This window comes from Pinus tabuliformis, chromosome 9 (assembly GCF_031772625.1).
Source record: "Pinus tabuliformis cultivar Carrire ecotype Pingquan chromosome 9, CPIR1, whole genome shotgun sequence".
Taxonomy (NCBI): Eukaryota; Viridiplantae; Streptophyta; class Pinopsida; order Pinales; family Pinaceae; genus Pinus; species Pinus tabuliformis.
Genome location: NC_142307.1, coordinates 394,766,026 through 394,788,591, shown reverse-complemented (window position 1 = coordinate 394,788,591; position 22,566 = coordinate 394,766,026). Strand labels below are relative to the sequence as shown.

General features: G+C 33.3%; 1 protein-coding gene across 1 annotated transcript; it reads left to right on the top strand.

Moving 5' to 3' along the window:
* The first annotated feature begins 14,604 nt into the window (after positions 1-14,604).
* Positions 14,605-18,963, top strand: LOC149148806 (protein neprosin-like). The gene is made up of 7 exons (XM_089442280.1): positions 14,605-14,739; positions 14,883-14,963; positions 15,072-15,332; positions 15,730-15,897; positions 17,954-18,007; positions 18,095-18,238; positions 18,562-18,963. Exons 1-7 carry the CDS (start codon positions 14,605-14,607, stop codon positions 18,961-18,963), a joined length of 1,245 nt encoding a protein of 414 aa, XP_089298406.1.
* The last annotated feature ends 3,603 nt before the right edge of the window (positions 18,964-22,566 follow it).

Below are 22,566 nucleotides of genomic sequence, written 5' to 3'. Positions count from 1 at the left end.
GGAGAGTTACAAGATAGATTGATTGGAAATGAGTGAGGCAAGTTTTCTTCTCATTTTTGTTTAGATTTCATTGTTGTTTATCATTATTATTGTAGTGCTTATTATGTGTTACATGAAAACTGATGACAATGAATACAATATTCATGTCAATTTATACTTTACCGTAAGGTGATTCCAGGATTATGGTCTCATAAAATTCCCTATCTTGATATTATTGAAAAGTAGTTAACCAATGTAAGCCTTTGCAACTTGATGAACAAGCACATTTTTCAAAGTAATTTTTGTGGACAATTGACCTCAATACCTTGCCACTTTGATGATATTAAATATATTATATGTTGTGCTATATTTTTGTATATAATTTCAAAATCCCATGATATTTTACAAAAAGTGAAGTGATTTTTTTTCCATCCTAATAATAAATTTTAAATTGTGAGTTATTCCCATAAAAAATAATCGGTAGAGACATCCATTTTTTTAGGACCTTCCTAAAGGAGACCCTAGATATGTTTCATTATGTTGATGGATGGTTTGATCAACTAGCTAAGATGTATTCTGAAGAGTGCACCAGGATGACTATTAGTATAGAAAAAATAAAATTTCATAATTTTTTTTAACCTTTCTTCATTCAATACAATAAACTTCTAAGTTTATGTACACTAAATATTTTTTGTTTATCTAGGTCCGAATCTCAATCCATCAAGTTCTAGAAAGGGAAAAAATCATCCCATCATTTTTTCCTAAATTTTTGGGAGGTATATCTCTTCTTTCTTGTTTCCTTTGTCAAAGAAAGCTTCTAGTTTCCATATTGGCCACCCATATAGGGACTTTTAAATTGAAGGTTATAAGTGTTTCCAAAATATTCAAATTCCTATAATAAATATTGGTAGGCATAGCATTATGAATTATATACTTGGCATTTCAAACAATGGCATTGTTGAAAATGGGTCTACAAGTTTTGCAATGAATTATCCCCAGTACATGCCTCGTTTTTGTTGCAGGTTATTTCTGGAGTATTATACTCAATTTTGGGGCTAATATTTGTCATTTAGCTATTTTTTCCTAAATTTTTCAAAAATGATTGACCAGTTGATGAGTATTCACCAATTTTAAATGATAAATTATTTTTTTATTTAAAATTACCTCTTTTTTCTATAGAACTATATGAAATCAATACCAACTTATTAATGTTTACAAAAAAAAATAATTAAGTCATGTTGGATCCCTCTTCCAAGCGAGGCGGAAACACCACCCATTTAACCACCATCAGGGGGGGGGGGGCGACAAGAACTTTATGAGCCCCACCCGTTGGTAGGAGTTCAAGGGAAGCACCCCCAAAGCTAAAAATAGATGAAACATTGCCTTGTAAAATATTGTAATTGTTGGATAGTTGCCATTGTGTGGATGTCTAGTGGCTATAAGTGTGTTGTCATTGATGTCAACCAGATCAACATGGAGGTTTCTGGTAGAAGATGCTAGCATTGATATGCTTGATGTGTCAAGCTTAGGGTGAGTCATATGGTTTCTGTAGTATCTAGTAGAGAATCACCATAGTAGCACACTTATTGGGGAAGCCATAAAATGATTACTATGGTGGTTGGAAGATTCCAGGCACAAGAGAAGGGCCAAAGTACAAAGAAAAATAGAGAATTTGCTGCTATTTCTCAGATATAAAATGGGATCAAAATATACATTGAACCTTCTCCACTGAAAATTGACCTGAAAGATCTTTCCAAAAGTGTGTGGAAGTTTGTGTTATGAAACCAGCTCACAAAAAGATAGAAAAGAGAGATCCACGCCTTAGAATTCAGCCTCTTCGAGGGGGCAACCTCCTTTACATTACATAAATGAACAATTCTTGGATGATACAAATGACAAAACCTCCTTTCTATATATAGGAGTCTAAGGAGTCACAATATAATCCAGCCGACCTAACAATAATAATATAAAGCCACAAAAATAACAATAGAGGGATTCTATGGGGCACATAAATAACAATATGGGGGTAATAGGGGCACAACAATATAAATAGGGGGTATAACTACAATAGTAATGGGGTAATCACTAGTATTATAGGGACCCAACATGCCCCTCTCCTTCAAAAAAGTGTTGTCCTCAACGCTTGAGCAGTTCTGGATACTTCTGCATAAAATTCTCATCCTCCCATGTGGAATCTTCAGCGGATAAGTTCTTCCACTTGATAAGATACTCTGAAATTGATCGATTTCGTAGCTGTCGAGTTCTTGTTTCTGTGATTGCTTCCGGTTCCAATATAATTTTTCCTTCCTCGTCAAGTTCTGGCAATATTTTTTGAATTGGGAGCTTGTCACCTATAACCTTCTTTAAACATGAAACATGGAAAACTGGGTGCAATCGAGAAGCTGCAGGAAGCTCCAATTTGTATGCCATAGTACCAATCTTTTTCAACACCTTGTACGGACCATAATACTTTGGTGATAATTTATTATCCTTCTTAGCTTGCTTTAGGGACATTTGCTTATATGGTTGTAGCCGTAGGAATACCCAATCACCTACATCAAAACTTCTTTCACTGCGATGTTGATCTGCCTGTTGTTTCATTCTATTTTGTGCCAACACGAGGTTATCCTTTAAGAGTTGGAGGACTTGTTGTTGATGTTCGATGTGATGTTCCACTGCCTGAACCTTAGAATTTTCTCTTAAATATGATGTGATGGATGGTGGTTGATACCCATAAAGTGCCATAAATGGGGTCATTTTTGTTGCTGTATGGAAGGAAGTGTTATACCACCATTCAGCCAGAGGCAACCATTTGACCCATTGTGTCTGTTTATCAGATACAAAGCAACGAAGATATCCTTCCAAACATTTGTTTACTATCTCAGTTTGCCCATCAGATTGAGGATGATAAGATGAGCTATGAGCTAACTGAGTACCAAGACAAGAAAATAATTCTGTCCAAAAATTTCCAGTGAAAATGGGATCTCTGTCACTTACAATAATCTTTGGGTTTCCATGTAGCTTTTGAACTGTTTCCATAAATGCAGTAGAAACTGTACTGGCTTTAAATGGATGTGATAATGCACAAAAGTGTGCATACTTGGTAAGTCTGTCAACTACCACCATGATGACACTCTTTCCCTCAGACTTGGGTAAACCTGTGATAAAATCCATTGAAACCTCCTCCCAACGTTGGCTTGGAATGGATAAAGGTTGTAATAGACCTGGTGTCTTAATTGTTTCAACTTTATTTTGCTGGCAAACCAAACATTCCGCCACAAACTTTTGAATATCTGATTTAAGGCCATCCCAAAAAAAATCCTTCTTAACCCTGTGGTAAGTTTTTAAAAATCCTGAGTGCCCTCCTAAGGGAGAAGTGTGCAATTCCATAAGAATCTTTTGTTTTAGCTGGGAATTCTTACAGAGGTATAAGCGATCTTTGTACCATAACGAATCATTTTGCCAGCTAAATGTATCAGAAGTACTGGAATCTTGTTGTAGCTTTTGAATAAGTGCCCACACTTCTTCGTCATTCTTCCATTCCTCCCTTGCTTCGTTTATCCAATCTGGTTGGATAATAGAAATGGCACACAACAATGCTTCCACATCCTCATCCTTTCTTGAGAGTGCATCTGCCACCACATTTTGCTTCCCTTTTTTGTAGATGATTTCAAAGTCATAACCCAACATCTTTGTGACCCACTTTTGTTGCTCTTCAGAGGATAATCTTTGTTCTAAAAAGTATTTAAGGCTATCATGATCCGTTTTTACCTTGAAGTGTCTTCCCATTAGGTAGGGTCGCCATTTCTTAAGTGCATGGAGTATTGCCAACATTTCCTTCTCATAAATAGCTTTGTTAAAAACTTTCCCTTGATTGGACGACTTTCAAAAGCAATGGGTCTTTCATCTTGCATTAGAACAGCACCAATTCCATTTCCTGAAGCATCACATTCCACAATAAAGGTTTTTGTGAAGTTCGGTGTAGCTAAGACCGGTGCTTGGCACATTGCCTCTTTAAGATGTTCAAAGGCCTTTGTTGCTTCCGAAGTCCATGAAAATGAATCTTTCTTCAATAATGTTGTTAGAGGTGCTGCTATTCTCCCATAATTCTTAACAAACTTGCGATAATACCCTGTCAACCCAAGAAATCCTCGCAGATGCTTTATGGATGTGGGGATTTTCCATTCCTTAATGGCTTTAATTTTGCTAGGGTCTACCTTAACTCCTTCATGAGATACAATATGACCCAAATATTCCACCTCCTGGACTCCAAAGAAACATTTGGATCTTTTTGCATATAATTGTTTCTCCTCCAATAGTTGTAGCACCCTGTCAACATGTTCAACATGATCCTTCCAAGACTTGTTGTAGATTAGTATATCATCAAAAAATACTAACACAAATTTTCTAAGGAATGGTTTGAAAATTGAATTCATCAAACCTTGAAATGTTGAAGGTGCATTGGTAAGGCCAAAAGGCATGACCAAAAATTCATAATGACCCTCATGAGTTCTAAATGTTGTTTTCGGAATGTCTTCAATCTTCATTCTGATTTGATGATATCCCGAACGAAGATCCAACTTGGTGAAGTAAATTGATCCATGCAATTCATCCAGTAATTCATCAATGACAGGAATGGGGAACTTATCTTTAATAGTGAGCTTGTTGAGCTCCCTATAATCTGGACACATGCGCCATGATCCATCCTTCTTGTGCACCAATACTACTGGAGCTGAGAAAGAACTTTGACTCGGTTGAATTATACCAGCCTCTAGCATTTCTGCAACCATACGTTCAATTTCACTTTTTTGGACATATGGATATCTGTACGGCCTGATGTTTGGAGGAACACTTCCTGGAATCAGATGAATAGCATGATCATGATCACGCATAGGTGGGAGACCTTTGGGAGTCTCAAATACCTTGGAATGATTGTCCAGGACTTTTTGGAGATCTGGAGAAATAGATGATTCCAATGTGGAAACATCTAGCGAACATAATTGTGCAATTACACCTCTTTGCTCCTTTTTTAGAAGCTTTGTCATGCCATTAGAGCTGATTATCTTTCCTGGTTTCCCTGCAATACCCCTTAATTCAACTTCCTTTCCTTCCACAAAAAATTTCATGAAAAGTTCTTGAAAATTAAAAGCTATTGTACCCAAGGATTGTAGCCATTGGACTCCTAGTACAACATCAGCACCTCCCATTGGAATGGAAAGCATTGGGCTAGTCAATACATATTCTCCCATGGATAGCTTGATATTATGGCACTTTCCAGAACAATTTATTGTTCCTCCATTTGCAATCATCACTTGACACTCTGGTGCTGGATATAGGAAGCAATTCAATTCTTTTGCTACCCTACAATGAATAAAATTGTGGGTGCTTCCTGAATCAATCAACACTATTACCTTTTTCTTCTTGATTTGTCCTTCTATCTTGATGGTTTGAGGAGTGGTAATTCCCGCCAATGCATTACAAGATATGGTCGGATTTATTTTTTCTTCATCTAGGCTTTGTTCCTGGAATATATCCTCTTCTTTTGACCTTTCTTGCTCCTTTTCTTCTTCCTCTTCACAATCTATGTAGAATAATTTCTTCTCAGCACACTTATGACCTTTTGTGTATTTGCTATCACAATTGTAACAAAGCCCTTTTGCTCTTTTTTCTTCCAATTGTTGTGGTGTCAACCTTGTAGGTTGTGGAAGACTATGGGCAACAACACTTCCTTCTTTATAGTTGTGAATGGTATGCTTCCTAGTTGCCATAATTTTGCTTTCCATTTTTCTTGCTAACCTGAATGCCTTCTCTAATGAATCAGGTTCCCAAAGGCACACATCATGTTGGATATTATCCTTTAAAGACCCTATGAACACATCAATCCTATGCTCCTCTGGAATATCTTTTACCCTTATGTTCAATTTTTGGAACTCCTCAATGTGCTCCATTATTGAACCCTTTTGTTTGAGACTTATCAATTGGCTAAAAAAAGTGTTGCTTTTTGTATCCTCATAATGTGCTATCAATTCTTCCGTAAAAATTGCCCAAGTGATAATTTGTTTACGAGAACAAAGCCATTGATACCATACAAACTGATTTGGTTCCAAATATAAAGTTGCCATACGTACCTTTTGTGTGTTTTGCACATTATTGAGATCGAAGAATTGCTCCATCTGTAATATCCATGTGGCAGGATCCTTGCCATCAAACTTCCTCATATCGATTTTTGGAACATGGTGAGTCTTCGATCCAACATTAGAGTCTATGGAATCATGATTAACATTTCTTTTGTTCTCATCATGAGTTTCCTTTACTACCTTTTCACCATTAGTGACCCTTTCTTGTAGCAACTTCTTCAATTCATCCATCTTATCATCCATGCCATCAATTTTAGCGTCCATGCCATCCATCTTAGCTTCCATGCCATTTATCTTAGATTCCATGCCATTTACCTTAGATTCCACACCATTTATCTTAGATTCCACGCCACTTATCTTAGCTTCTGTTAGCTTTTGTGAGCGTGACATTTGTTGCACTTGTTCTTGTAATTTTGATATATCATGTAGCATTTCTTCCTCTTCTTCATGAGTCATGCTAGAGCTTTCAGGTTCCTTACTAGGTGTTTGCATTTTCTTTCCTCGGGGCATCAGTTACCGATAATAATGTTTTACTATGCCCTTTGAATTCCGTTAAACCAAGCTTACACAAAAATTAAAAAAAAACTACACACCTTTTTTCACTTTATAGAAGCCTGATATTGAATCTGATGTATCTCTGTAATTTCGGATCATCCAATTCTGAAATTGCTACCTGTAGTAGCCTTCTACGTCCTCTTTCCAATGCCACAAGTCTGAGCCAAATTGGATTCTCCAAGGAAGAGTTATGTGAAATCTCCCACAGTGACTTGCTTTTAGACTGGTTCAGTAGAGCGAACTTGTACGACGTGCCACGAGTCACTGTTTCAACCTTTGAATCTAAAACACACATACAAGAAACTACAGTCCGTCCTCTTTCTGTACCTTTTTACGAAATTTCAATCCGATCCTCAGAGAGAGAGTTATGACGATTTTCCCTAGGTCACCTGTTTTGAATGTAATTCAGGAGTCTGCAAAAAGGCCAACTTCCTCAGATCATATCTCCGACAATATCGCACAAAAAAGCTCTGAAATTCGGACCCAAGGTTCAGCGCCAGTTCTTCTCAAATGGGTTTTTTTTGCGACTTCTGAAACGTCACAGAAAAAAAGTTATAGCGAAAATGCCACGATGACCTGTTTGGAGCAGCGAAACCCTAGAATCCAAAGCTCTGATACCAAATGTTATGAAACCAGCTCACAAAAAGATAGAAAAGAGAGATCCACGCCTTAGAATTCAGCCTCTTCGAGGGGGCAACCTCCTTTACATTACATAAATGAACAATTCTTGGATGATACAAATGACAAAACCTCCTTTCTATATATAGGAGTCTAAGGAGTCACAATATAATCCAGCCGACCTAACAATAATAATATAAAGCCACAAAAATAACAATAGAGGGATTCTATGGGGCACATAAATAACCATATGGGGGTAATAGGGGCACAACAATATAAATAGGGGGTATAGCTACAATAGTAATGGGGTAATCACTAGTATTATAGGGACCCAACAGTTTGCAAATGGCCTTTTGGATAAAAAATTATTGATTTCCAAACTTAGGTTCTTGAAGTCCTAAGCAGGCCGAAATATCAGAGAAAGCTAGCATTTTGGGACCTTGATAGGACAAAATTTTAGAGGGTTAGAGTTTTAGAATACTATTCTTGGAACCTGGTGTCGAGGAAGGCTCAAAACATTGAGACCCAATATTGCAAGGACTGACAAGTAACATATCATAATATCAGAGCGGGTAGGAATCTCGGAAGGTTGAGACTATCAGAACCTTAGAGATCCATAAGTCCTTATGAATGATTTCTTTAAAAAAAGCACCGAAGTTGCGAGGAGAAATATTTACAAATAAATTCATTGAAAAACCAAAGGACCGAGGGACCCTTTCTCTCTCCTTTGACAAGACACATGGAAGTCATTGATTGGTACTCAAGAGGTAACATGGAAGATGACATCAGCATGACATTCCTGTATTGAGGACACATGGCAGCTAGATTCAACAATATTGGGAGGCCTATTGAGGAAAATCTAGGCTACATGTGTCACCACTAAGGAGATGCCATGCGGATTTGATGACATCACCAAGACATCATCTTGAAGGTTAGCATTTTAAAGGTTGGATTTTTCGTAACTCATGTCTAATTATTTTATGGGAAAGTTCAGATCTGATGTGTAGGGCTCTGATGTGACTGACATTTGGTCATAGAGACCCAAAGAACCAAGGGTGCAGGGAAGGGATAGAAGCTAAGTGCTATGGAATATATTGGAAGTTGAGGACAATGTAGCTTTATCTAATTCCAATTTCAAAAAAGTTACAATACAGGGGGTTTCCAATATGTTGGTGTTTAGTCGTGAAAGCCAAAATAACCAAGGGTGAGAGTGAATACACAAGGATACAGCCCCCTGGCAGGAGCCTAAAGGTCGTAGCACCTAAGTGTATGACCTCGGTCATGGCACATGGTCCCATGGAGGAAAAAAATGAAGGGGCTAAGGAAAAGGAGCCAAAGGTATCAGACTCTTGCAGTTTCATAGCATCATTCTAATAAAAGTTATGAGATATGAGAGCTCCGATATTCAAAAACAAAGGAGTATGAAGATGCAAGTCACAAGCAGTGGTCCTATGGTGGAAACAAGGCTAAGTGTCAACATAAGAGGGGCTAAAGGCATCAAAGTCTCACTCTTCCGTAGCATTTATTTTAATAAAAGTTATGATATGTGGAGCTATGATATTGCAGTACAAAGTGTTAAGGGATGAATGGGTCAGAAGCTAGAGAGTAAATGCATGTAGAAGAGTTGGTGTCATAGGAGTAATGGCGACTATAGAGATCACTGGGTCAAGGTGATGAGGACCATGATTCTCAGAAAAGATCTACTAGGCTTGTCTCGATGTTGAAAGAAAGCCATCTCTGGTCTCATGTGCATGCCTCATTAACTTAAATGAAGAAAAGAGAAGTCATGCCAAAGTACTTGTCAAGCTTTGTGAGCTATTCATCAGCATGGGGAGTCTCATTGGATTATGTAGGTGGATTGAGATTAAATTCTTAGAATGGAGAATCGCACAAGGAAATGGTGAACTGAATGAAACCCATTCTCATGTTTTAATGCAGTGACAAAATTTGTGAAAAGAGACACAACATAAGAATTTAGTGTCATTCCAGGAATATACTCTTGAGAAGTATGGATGGCGACATAGACAACATTGATCTCAGTACAGTAGGGGAAAAAACTCAAGATTTCCATTGAGAAACTAGGGGAATTCAATATTATTGTGTATCTACTGAAGAGAGTGGAGCATGGTCTGTGAAAGTTGAGCAACTAGCCCAAGTGTTGAAATGAAGCATAGTGTTATAGAGAGCTCGTGCAATAGAAGGCCTAGAGGAGAGTATATGTAGTTAAGAGAAAAAGGATTAGTACAATGTGATGCGGCAGAGTGAGAAAAAGATACAGTGTTTCTGTGTGAGGCCTGTTATATAAGATTTATGATTGGAGACAAAAGTATCTCCCCTAGGTCGGTGGCTAACCTAGAACAACAGAGAGATAATGAACACAATGCTTTTTCTTAAAGTAAATAGATGACAGAGTGAGGCCTACCTGGAGTCCCTCGCACACATAGCTCCAATTTTAGATTGGAAGGTCCAATTCCAGCTCTGAATACCAAAGTTAGAACCTACACATTCAGATAACAAAAGCCAAGAAACTACAAGATCTATGCAATATCGTATAAGTACTTCATTCAATAGATCAACATGCTATTGAAATATATGAAATACAAACATCGCATTTAGGAAAAAAATGAACTCTTTGCATTCATACAAATGGAAGGAGATTACAACCATAAGTAGCAGTTGATCTTGTAAAAGAGCTCCTCCAACTTGTTGACTTATCCTTTCCTTATCACAATATGCACCTTCAATCACATTAAATGAATGAGATGATGACCACTCACTATAGTAGCATAAAGGCATAATCACTCTCCAAAAGCCAACCCCCAACCACATAGAAGGATGGGAATATATAGAGAAGTATGGTAAGTTGGGAGTCCTTATCCAATTACCAATTCAAGGCAAGAGATTGACCTTTGATGGAGGGATAGGATCAAAAGATAAGTGGTGAAAACTCCAATGTATATAAGGATGAGATTTGAATGTTTTATCCAACATAAGTAGTTGAAAAAGCTTCTAGAAACTCCTATAAGGGGAAGTTTCTGGAATCCTAATCCTTCCCTTGGATTTATAGAACCAACATAGGTGCAAAGGGGACCAACTTGTTGGTGACCAATGCAGGACACAGTAAAAAAACCTATTGGTGAATGCACTTGAGTAGGCTTACAAGGAGCATTGGTCCTCAAACTGGCTCAAATGAAGGTGTTTAGGGCTGAAACTATGGGAAATGAAAGGTACAAACTTAGGGATTTGTGAAAGATGGTGACAAGGGGGAATAAGATGTTGATTGTTCCCATTAGGAGGCTCATTGATTAGATGTGAAAAAATTTCCTATAACAAGGCCAAGAGAGTCTGTGGAGCAATAGAGGACTGAGAGTAGAAGTATGGTATTGTAGTGAACCACATTGGTATTTATTTATATATATAATTTCCCATGTTTTCAGTTTGAAATTTGTATGAAAGGTAGAACAACGGCTAGAGCAGGTGGTGTCCTACATTCATCAGAGGTTGGTGCCTCTTGGCAAGTAGGTTCTTGCTATCATAAGGGGGTTGGTGCCACCTTTGAATGGGTGCTCACAAACAAATTGATGTAATTAAGTAGGTTCTTAATTTATATCATAACAACCAACAGATTTTTGGTTTTTTCCCTTTGGTTTTCCACGTAAACATATGTGTCAATATGTGTATGTTTCTCATGTGATGGATTGTATGTACATGCCTTATCTTATTGATCATATGTATTGTGTATGAAAGCTCTCACAAGTAACTACCCATAGTGAAAAGAGTTAAAGACTTGTACTTAAAGTTAAAAGAAATTCACTATTATTGTTTCACCCCTCTCTTTATAATTCCTTATTCCAACAGTAATTCCGTAGTCAATCTGGGTCATTCATTAGGTAGATGATCTGACAATAGAGGTTATGTTGATTTAGAGTTTTTTCCCTAGAATAAAACCCTTGGTTTATATGAGGGAATCATATTCTAGTTGTGTGTATTATTATTTTGAGTGAGAAAGGAAGAGGGGATTGTGTGAGAGCAAAGAGGAAATTATAGCGGATTTGTTGTAGGTTGCATCTCTTCATTTTGTTGGATAATATAAAAGGAAGGACTGGTTGTTTCTCTGTGGACATAGCCCAAATTAGGTGAACCATGTATATCTGTGTTTCTCTTGTTTTATGCATTTCTATTTCTGTTTTCGCAGTATTTTGTGTATTTCATTGCTCCTTAAATTAATTTCTAACAAATATATTAAATCTTCTATTACTATTATGTAATGTTTTTAACAATTGGTTTGTCAAATTTTATTCTCTCTTGCAAGAAAAACAAATTTTGAAAAGTTTAAGAATTAAAAAAAAACACACAAATATGGAATTTAAGATCTTTGGTTTAAGTGATAAAATATGCAAAGAAAATTGTATAAATCCCTGTGCTTTACTCTTGTTATCTTTTTTTGTTACAACTTAGCATGTTAATATTTGACATTTTTATCAATGCTATTGGTTTCCTTTTAGGTTAAATAATTTAAGGTATTTTTGTGTGAAGTCTTCCGATGAAAGTAGGCAAACATAAAAAAATTCTCTCGGAGTAGCGGAAGTGACATCATTCGATTACTCTGAATAAAAAACAAAATCTTTTGGCCTATTCAAGTGATATTTTGTGCTTAGATGTAGGAAGGAAAAAACGACCCAACTATCTTCCACTAGAGGTTAGTATGATACTCTTTCTATTTATTATGCAATGATTACTTCAACACAGGCTTTCATGTGAAAATTTCAAGAGAAAATAATCCAATATTTCATGGGTTTGTTTTCTTTAATTTTCAAATTTTTGAAATCTATCTAGGCTAGAGATATACAAAGTCCCTTTCTTTTATAGAACACACAACACTTTTAGAGTAATCTAGATAAAGTACAAATGAAAAAAATCAAGGTGTTAAATTAAGGAAGTATATTTTTGTTTAGAGTTGATTGGATTTCTTTTATAGATAAAAAAAATGTAACAATAATATTTAATACTCTTGGAAATGCAAGTTAATGATTACAACCCTAACCCATGATTGAGGGCGTGCAGTTTCAATGTTATAAACAGTTGCTCGGATTAATGTTATAAACAGTTAGCTCGGATTATAGGGCCAAGTTCTTCACCCACACATGGTAAATCAATGTATCTCTTTCATCTTGAAATTTATCATGTATGATAAACCACTGATTCTTGCTCACAATAATATAAAACACTAAGAATATAGCTTTATACATTTCAATTTTTATATATTGGTTTATAATGAAAAATTTATTAAACTATTGATTCTTGCTAAAATAATATGAAACACTAAAAATATAGATCTATACATTTCAATTTTTATATATTGGCTTATACTTGGAACATTGTTGCATCATTCTAGTGCCATATACGTTGGAAGTAAAGATCGTAGGCCATGTAAAGATGGTAGGCCATATAGTCGTGACGGGTGGGTTGAAACATTAATTATGTAGTTTTATGTGATGGACTCGAAGTTTTTTTTTATTATGGTTTTTTTTAGTGCCTTTTATGAATGAGATTTGTTTTTTTTTTATATTATTTTTATATTATGGTTTTTTAGTGCCTTTTATGAATGATATATATTTTTTTAAATAGAATTTCACTTTTCTTGATAATTCTTATAATGGGATGTCAATGCCTTTTCTTATTATAGTTTACGCCTTTTCATATTATAGTTTACCTATTTTGGGTGGACAAGTAAATGTTGTGTAATTTGGTTTACTAAATAACTTGACAATTAATGTCATATACATTTTTTTTCCTTTTTCTTAAATTTGTTATGTAGCCATAGGTAACATAATTTTATTTCGCTAATATAAGTGAATATTTTGGCTTGTTGATTTTTATATTTTCTCAAGATAATACATATTTTTAAAGGGTAGTCGCTCAATGAAAGAGCACATGCTTTAGAAGTAGTAGGTTGGTGGTTCTATTCTATTATACCCTAACATGAATTATCATATTGTTTCTATAGAGAATAAATAAATTGTCTTTTAGGAGACAACAATACTTGTGTTCTAGATTGTTTTGATAGAGACATTTTTTTAAGACAATAATTTGACACACTTGCTTAAAGACAATTACAAATTTTTATCATCTAAAATTAAGATAATTTATTGAAAATTTGTTTTAAATATTATCTTAAAACCAACTCGATATAGTAGTGACTATATCATCCAATTCTTATGTAATTTTACTTAATCAATGATTTTGATATACACTTCATTCCATGCACAAATAGTATATTAGAATATTATATTAGTTCGTATTAAACAAAATAACTATTTATTTCTTTTTTATTTTTGATTTCTACCCCGCATTTAAAAAAAAAATTATATATATGAAATTTAAGTGAATTTTTTTTACCAATTTATTCCGTACATTTTGCAATGTGATTCCTTATGACTTGTCACTCTTTGCCCTTATGCAAGGATGTTAGTCGTGCTTCTGGATGGAATGCTTTATGGATGTTTCTATACTCCCCGGGATTGATGTTAGTGCCCACAACTGCTGCTTGGAACGTGCCTGTCAAGATTATCACGATCCTTTAAAAAAATAATAATGTCTTTTCTATCTAGCTTTTTTCTAAATGCTAATCTCATTAAGATAATGTATAAACACAAGAATTAAAATTGAGATAAATTTATTATAAAATTTAAATAGATTTTTTTATAGATATGCACAGATTCAACAATTAAAATCCTATCCTGGGGATAAATCACATATATAAAATCCTATGCTCACAATAAATACATTATTCAATACATCTACATGCAGGAAAAAATGCCTAGTTTTAAGCAATAACCATAGGATATAAATCCCCCATATTAAATCAACATTTAGATGTATTAATTATAGTCTAATTTTAAGAATTTTATTAAACTATTTATATATATTAAAAAAAATTATTTTTATTTTTAGAAAAAATGAATTTAATTTTTTAATTTTTAATATAACAATATATGAAAACATATCACGAATATTATTAAACTGTAAAGCCTCTTACCATTGTTATTATATAATCATAATATATAAATTTTTCTTAGCTCAAATATAATCCCGATCATGACTCTACAAAAAACTTCCACAGTAACTTGAAATCTAACATATAAATTGTTGGTAGGCCTAGGAGATAAATCCTAACGATGCTCTAAACTAAGTAAAACATGACACGCTGAACTAGCCGGACTTTAGTTATATGGTTAATATTATATGGATTTGCAATATGCTTATTTATCATTAAATCTGGAGGAGCCTCGGCTTCTCTTTTGGTCGGGTTTCCATGGCTTCGTTTTTCCTTTTCATCATCACTTTCTTTTTGTTTCCTGCTTCTCTAACGTCTGGTGTTGAGGTGCGTGAAATGAGTATCGATGAATACATCAATTTCGTGAATCCTCCAGCAGTGCACAAGTACAAGGTAATATCGATGGAAAAGAATTTTTATGCGATAGATCCGGAAGAAAATCTAAACAATTATGTAACTCGCAGAAACTTCAAAGACAAAATATATATATTTTTTGATCATATTTTTCTGATAAGTTGCTTTCATCTGATTTGCAGGATAAATTTGGAAATAGCATGCTTTGCATAAAATTCAGTGATCATATATCTGTGAAGTACGCACATGATAATATCACGCGGGTATAATAGGGTACCCTAATGTTCGAGTCAACCTAAAATGTTAGATATTCCAAAATAAAATTTATATGGTGTCGACATGCACTTGTGTGTGTGTTTTTGCGTTAAAAGGGTTTGAAGAAAATACCGAAACTGAAGCCCTGGACGCGAAATATTTCTCGCTTTGACTCTGGCGGCGCAAATATTTCAAAGTTAGGGATTAAGGCTGAGTGTCCAGAGGGCACAGTGGTGGTGAGGGAGATCAAACGTGAAGATGTGGAAAGAGCGGGATCTGTAGCCCGATTCTTAGATAGGGGAAGGGGAAACCATCTCGTCATACCTAATGCCGACGATGACGACCCTACGGATCCTAGGGCTAACTATGCACGTCAGGTATTACTGTTGAACATGGATAAGTTTCAGTTTTAGAAACTTGAGTTGGTAATACTGTTGAACATGGATAAGTTTCAGTTTTAGAAACTTGAGAGACCTGTTTTTATATTATTTGTATTTTTTTATTTTATAAATTTATAAGAACATGGGTGCGATTTTTTGCAAATGAATTCCAAATACTAAGGACTAGAATTGGTGATGAGACTTATTTTTTTATGGTTTGTATCTTCTTACACTATAAGTATATGCCTGAAGCCTTCACAAATTTAAACACGGATAAGACTTTGTGCAAATAAATTCCAAACACTAAAACTTCAAGGACCAAAATTGATAAGAAGACTTACTTTTTTCTTTCCATTACATAATTCTAAAAAGCATGTATTTTTGTTGTAAACAGCATGCTGTTGCATATTTCACGTCTTATTCTCGCTCAATCACTCGAATATCCGCTAATTTGAATGTATGGCGTCCTGAGCTTCCTCCCGATGGCCATTTCAGTCTCAGCCAAATTTGGCTAACTGCCTACAATGGAGACAGATTGGAGACCCTAGAGGCTGGATGGACGGCATGTCAACAATTAACTCATAGCTAAATACTATAGTAATTCTAATGTAGGTATTTAATTTTTATTATAATGTAATTATTTAATTTTATTATTGTAATTTTAAGGTTTTTTTCCTTCTTAAAATGCAATTGGTGCAAAAAAAACTAGAGAATAGGTCTTAGCACTTTAAGGAGTTGTCTTTCCTGTGGGTTTTTCTGGTCAAATTTCTCTAAAATCCGGCAGCAATTTATTGAAATCGCAAGGTTGACAGGTAATTTCTGCACAATCAAAGCGTCTTAGGGGTTTTTCAGGTTGCTGAATCCAAATATGCAGATAAAAAACCATTTTAAATAATACAAATCAAGATTTAACCTCAATTTTTTTGCGTCGGATTCGGAATCTCCAAAAAATCGCACTAAAGACAACTCGGTTTTTAATTATTTAATTGGATGTTATTTATTAATGCTTTAATATTAAATAATCACACAGACTATATATTAAATTTTTTTATTTAAGATAAATTTATTTTAATATAAACAAATTAAATGTAAATTTTTTTAATAAAACTATTAACCATCTTTTTTTTTATTTAATTTTTAAATTTATCAAATAAAAAATTAATATTTTTAATTATTTAATTCATGTTATCTATTATTTATTTTATATTAAATAATTAAATAAGTTATATATTGAAAAGTGAGAAAATTTTAGGTAAAAATCATCTCATCAAAGTTTTGTGACTTGTTTTTAACTATCCATTATGGTTCATCCACAAAATGAAGGACAAGATTTTGGCATCAAGTTAAATAGATAAAGAGAAAAGAGTTTAGCCGTTAAATAAATAATATTTTTATATAAAGAAAACAATGAGATTTAATTAAATAAATAATATTTTAATATTAAAAAAAATGGTTAAAATTTTAATGAAATAAATATCTAAAAATAAAAATAAAAACAATATTTATATCAAATCTAAATAAGCAAAACAATAATAAAATGAGGAAGCTTTAATTAAAAAAATAATAAGATCAATTTAATAATAAAATAAAAATAATAATCAAAACAGTAATAACATCACAAATGTATGAATTCAAAATTAATAAAATCAATCTAATAATAAAATAAAAATAATATTTGGGTCAAAGTTACATAATCAAAACAATTAATTCTAAAAAATTATATATTACTAAATAAAATTATATATTACTAAATTTGTTTTGATAAAGTCGTATTTACAATGAGTCTAATTTTTAATTTTAATTTATTGAATTAAAAAAAAAAATCAATGTTATTTTTAATTATTTAATTTTATATTAAATAATTACTTAGTTAAGAAATTTAATTTGATAAATTTATATTAAAATAAATTTAAACTGGTTTAATTTTTTGAATACACATATTTAGAGTAGGTCTAATGGTTAAGAGCATTTATTTCCTCTTAAGATGTTAAAGTATCAAAACTAAAGAGGTAGAATATGTATATCTATATAGTTTTCCTAATCAAATTAGTGTATATATGATTCCAGTTTTGTTAACCCAATCTTAATAATGTGATTAATTCTAAAAACAACTTCATTATTAAAAATAATATTATCAACTAATGATCACTCTTTCTTACCTGACTATCGCAGGTGCAACCAAATAATTACCATGATCACGAACCTCATTTCTTTATTTTCTATTCCAGTTTTGTTAACCCAATCTTAATAATGTGATTAATTCTAAAAACAACTTCATTATTAAAAATAATATTATCAACTAATGATCCCTCTTTCTTACCTGACTATCGCAGGTGCAACCAAATAATTACCATGATCACGATCTTCATTTCTTTATTTTGAATACACACATTTAGAGAGTAAGTCTAATGGTTAAGAGCATTTATTTCCTTTTAAGATGTTAAAAGTTCAAAACCAAAAAAGTAAAATATATATATCTATATAGTTTTCCTAGTCAAATTAGTGTATATATGATTCCAGTTTTGTTAACCCAATCTTAATAATATAATTAATTCTAAAAACAACTTCATTATTAAAAATAATATTATTGATCACTCTTTCTTACCTGACTATCGCAGGTGCAACCAAATAATTACAATGATCAGGATTCTCATTTCTTTATTTTCTGGACGGTAATTACATATAGTTTGAAGTTTTGTTTATGTATTTGAAAAACCCTCGGTGGTGCCTATTTCTGATAACCGAGTGCTTTGGTGCAGTCGGACAGCTACCTAAATGGTTGCTACGACACGATGTGTCCAGGATTTGTGCCAATCCAGGGCGCCACCACTCCCGGTTCACGTTTGCATCCGACATCAGAGTATGGAGGGAATCAGTATTCCATCCAAATAGCTATTGAACTAGTAAGAAATGCTCTCTTTTTTTTCTAAATATATATATGGATTGGACGGAAAAGTTGTGAATAAGTTAAAGAAATGCTAGTAGTCCTGAGGATGAACCACACTGGTTGGTTCGAAACGCGTTGACAAATGATGTTTGATGTGATCTTCACCGAAAAATCTTTTGTAAACTTAAAAAAATGCTCTCTTTTTTTTCTAAGTATATATGGATTGGATGGAAAAGTTGTGAATAAGTTAAAGAAATGACATTTGTTTGTAACTATATATGGATTGGATGGAAAAGTTGCGAAGAAGTTAAAGTAGATAAAATGTTACTGGATGTACAGCAAGTGAGAGAAGACGTAGGTCTGGTATGGGCTTTACATTTGGACGAGGAGTTTATAGGTTATTGGCCGGCCTCATTGTTCGTTACTCTTGCTCAAGGGGCCCGTGAGTTTAACGTTGGAGGCGAAGTGACTTACCTCCGCAGACCAGCGGGTACGCGCTTAAGTAGCACGCACATGGGCAGCGGTCACTTTCCGAATGAAGGCTTCCGTCGTGCCGCATATACGAACGCTATACAAATGTTTGGTTCTAATGGCATGCAGCTTAGTCCTTTACCGCGAACGCTCGCAACTAAGCCAGAATGTTATAAAATCGAATACACTCCAGACGACGGTTCAGCATGGGGGAAATATATTTTCTTTGGAGGACCAGGAGGTTTTAACAATCCCAACTGTGTTGAATGATGGTTATTAAAAATAATATGTATTTTCTGATTTAGATGGTTAGTTTAGGTTATAAATAGAAAAATAATTTGTTTTAAAAAAAAATTAAGTTCTAAATAAAAAAATTAATCTTTGCTATAATAAAAGAAAAATGAATATGTTGTAAAATAATTAGAAATAAAAAAATGTGTGAATAATATGTTGTAAAGTAGTTAGAAGTAAAAAATGTGTGAGTTAGATGTTTAGATTTTATAATTTGATTATTGATAAAATATATCGTGAAAATTTTTAAATTTTTATGGTTATAATATTTATACTATTTAAAAAAATAGCACATTATATTTTACACTCTAAAGAAGTTTGCAAATCTGATCTGTTAGATCCTTACTTAAGATAGATCTATACTAGTTACCATATTTTCATATATACAAAATCAATATCTATCATCTTAATGAACTATTTAGTGAAAGCTGAATTAAATGAGAATGTAAACCTTTATTTTTTGAGAACTTAAATTATTCATCAATAAATTATTATAGATTTTTAAATTATATATATATTTTTGTTTCCTTTCTCTCCAATATATTCATATTATTTTCCTGTATTTAAAAGTTGTAACTGTAATTTAACATGGACCTCTTGCGAAAGAAATAACATTTGGAGATTTAAAAAATGAATCGTTTAAACCGTGAGTGTCTCTGACCCTCAATGTTGATAGTATCAATCAAATCAAGACTTCCATCAAAATTCCGAGAGTCACTCATGGTCAATGTTGATGGTATCAATCACAATCAAGACTTCCATCAAAATTCCTGTCAGCTTGTAGTATGCTACATGCAGCAATGGCCATTCATAATTTCAAGCTGGATTTTCTTAGATCAACTTATTATGTAATATAACTACTTTCACAATATTTTCAAATTTATATATAATTTATTAATTTACTAATTTATATATAATTTATTAATTTTTTGGCTGTTGCTTTTTCCCTTGAAACAAGGCTATTATTTTAGTTATTTAACAAAATTATCAACGTTAATAATGTGGCTTTGCTAATTAAAAATGTTCTATATTATAATTGGAAAACAAATTTATGGACAAATACAAAAATGCATATACATAACAACAAACAATTGTGATTTCAATAAATTCTTATCAGATTTTAGAGAAATTAGACCCAAAAAACCTACTGTAAAAACTTCCAATTTTTTTACTAAAAACAATTGGCCAATAATTTACCTCATTAAATTTCCCTATATACTATGATATATCTAATAATATTTTAACCATCATATTCTAAAATAGTATCTACAGGACCACTAGGATTTAATTGAAAAATCCAAAAATTAACTTCAAAATTGGTAAGGGGATGAGCTCACATAAATATGCAGAAGCAAAAAAAACAGAAGCTTAACCTTTCAAGGTATCATATGTGATATTTAACATTTATTTCAAAGTATTATTTATTAATATTAATATTGTTATTGTAAATTATAGGTCTATTTTATATAAAACCCTTACATATTAAAGCATAAACTAAAACATGTATATATTTTTTATATATAGTAAACTATATTTTCACTTTACATATTGTATATATTATGCAAACCATTATATTTGCGAAATAGATTTAATGTAAACTCATATAACATGGTGAAAACACAATCGGAAACACAAATTCAGAGTGAGCTATATAAAAATTTGTAACTTTAAACCATACAAACCATTATATTTGCTAAATAGATTTAATGTAAACTCATATAACATGGTTGAAACAGAGTCTGAAACACAAATTCAGAGTGAGCTATATAAGAATTTGCAACTATCGTACAATGTTTTGCTTTGATCAATGGTGTGAATCGCTCCACCACCATTAGGGAAATGGACTACCTTTTTATCCTTTCATTATCATGTTTCATTCTTGTTTTGACGAATTGGGAGTTGGGCTTTGGAATCCCAAAGTGGTATGACTAAGAACATGGAGTTTTTTTTTGTTACGGGAGGGTTGTCGTGGATTTTTTATTGTCTCACTTAGATTCACCGACCAAAATTTATGTGTATATGAGCAAAGACAATTACGTACATCAGGTTCGACTTTACTTGGCAAAACTCAAATTTCTTATTTCTTACTGAGTATATATATGTTTGAAGTCGTTTTCCAACTATTTCCATGAATTTCATATGCTAATGGTTGCCTCGATCTCCTAGTCCAATCTGATCTTCAGGATATCGTCCATATTCAAAGAGCAGGTTTCCATCTTACAATAGGTCGTACTCCGAGTCATCAAATAGGCATGGAAGCTATGGCTCTTCCTCTAGGAGATATCAAGAGGGATCAAGGTAATATGTTTTTGGCCCTATGTCATTTGATATTTCAGATGGCGTACATGGGTTTGTTGTGTTAATGCTAATATTGAATATTTTAATGATTTTAGATCATTCGGTTTTCGTTAGTGTTGAAGATCCTTTCAAGAAGTGGCATTTTTACTTGGCTTACTATCTTTCCCCTCACGTTTTGTGGATTCTAGTCGATTTTACTAGGCACCTTTATTACAGTAACATTGAAAGAAAAGGGGAAGAAAACATGTCATTTCTATAGGGATCATATTTTTTTTGGCAAGCACGACATTTATATTTCTTTGTTTTGAATTTGTATGAGTAGTACCTGTTTAACTAGATATATTCTTAAAGTGTAACATTTGGACTTTGGGTAAAAGGAGAAGCATCATGCATATTTTCCCATTTCTAGGTTTTTCTAAGCATTGAGTCACATTGTTATGTTAAGTCACATTGTTATGTTAATAATTTAATTGACACTGCAAATATTTTTTAAACTAATTAGAAATTTCAAGTTGGCAAATAGTTTGCATCATATTTTAAGAAAAAACAACTAGAAAAAGAGATACCTACCATGCTCCTTTGGTATGAATGGTTCCTTCTTCAACATATCGAAACCTTGTTTATAAGTTGTTACATTTTTTGTCAAGATTTGGGCATGGTTATGAATTGGTGGAGGCTATGGAGAAGCTCATCTGGATCCTGGTGGATACCTGGACCTGTGGAAGACATTTGCAGCTACATCCTATTCCTTGGTCAAGATAAGCCTGACCTTCATCGTTCTCTACTCTTCATTGTTCTCTATCTTCTTATTTTCTGAGAATGTATGAACAAAACGAATTTTGTAGTGTATTTCATTCGACTTGACATAAAAAAAAAATGCAGTGTATTTAATTCCCAGGGGTTTGTAAGCTAACAACCTCAACCAGGGCACATCTCTACCAACCTACCTAATTGATATAGAAAGCAGTAGGAACAAACAAACTAAAAACAATGGAAGTCAATGACAAAGGAAAAGTGAGTATCTGAGGAAACGTGAGTAACAGATATTACCTGAGGAAGAAATAAGGAACTGAATCCTTGGCTCTTGGGCCCCTTTCATACGCTATGTAGACAAAGGGGAATTGCGGGAAGAAGGAACTCGTAATTGTGGAAAGAAGGAATTGACTCCTTGACCCATTCACATGCTACGAAGACAGAACCATGTGACACTTCGAGTTATGACACTGCAGGCCATGATGACCTACCAAACTGCCATGATGACCTCGACCAAACTGCATGACAAAT

Bases quoted from the DNA above. Each gene is read 5' to 3' on its own strand.
- LOC149148806 (XM_089442280.1), top strand. From the start codon at position 14,605: ATGGCTTCGTTTTTCCTTTTCATCATCACTTTCTTTTTGTTTCCTGCT. The intron at 14,740-14,882 runs GTAATATCGATG...TCTGATTTGCAG, and splicing joins CAGCAGTGCACAAGTACAAG to GATAAATTTGGAAATAGCAT. The intron at 15,333-15,729 runs GTATTACTGTTG...TGTTGTAAACAG, and splicing joins GGGCTAACTATGCACGTCAG to CATGCTGTTGCATATTTCAC.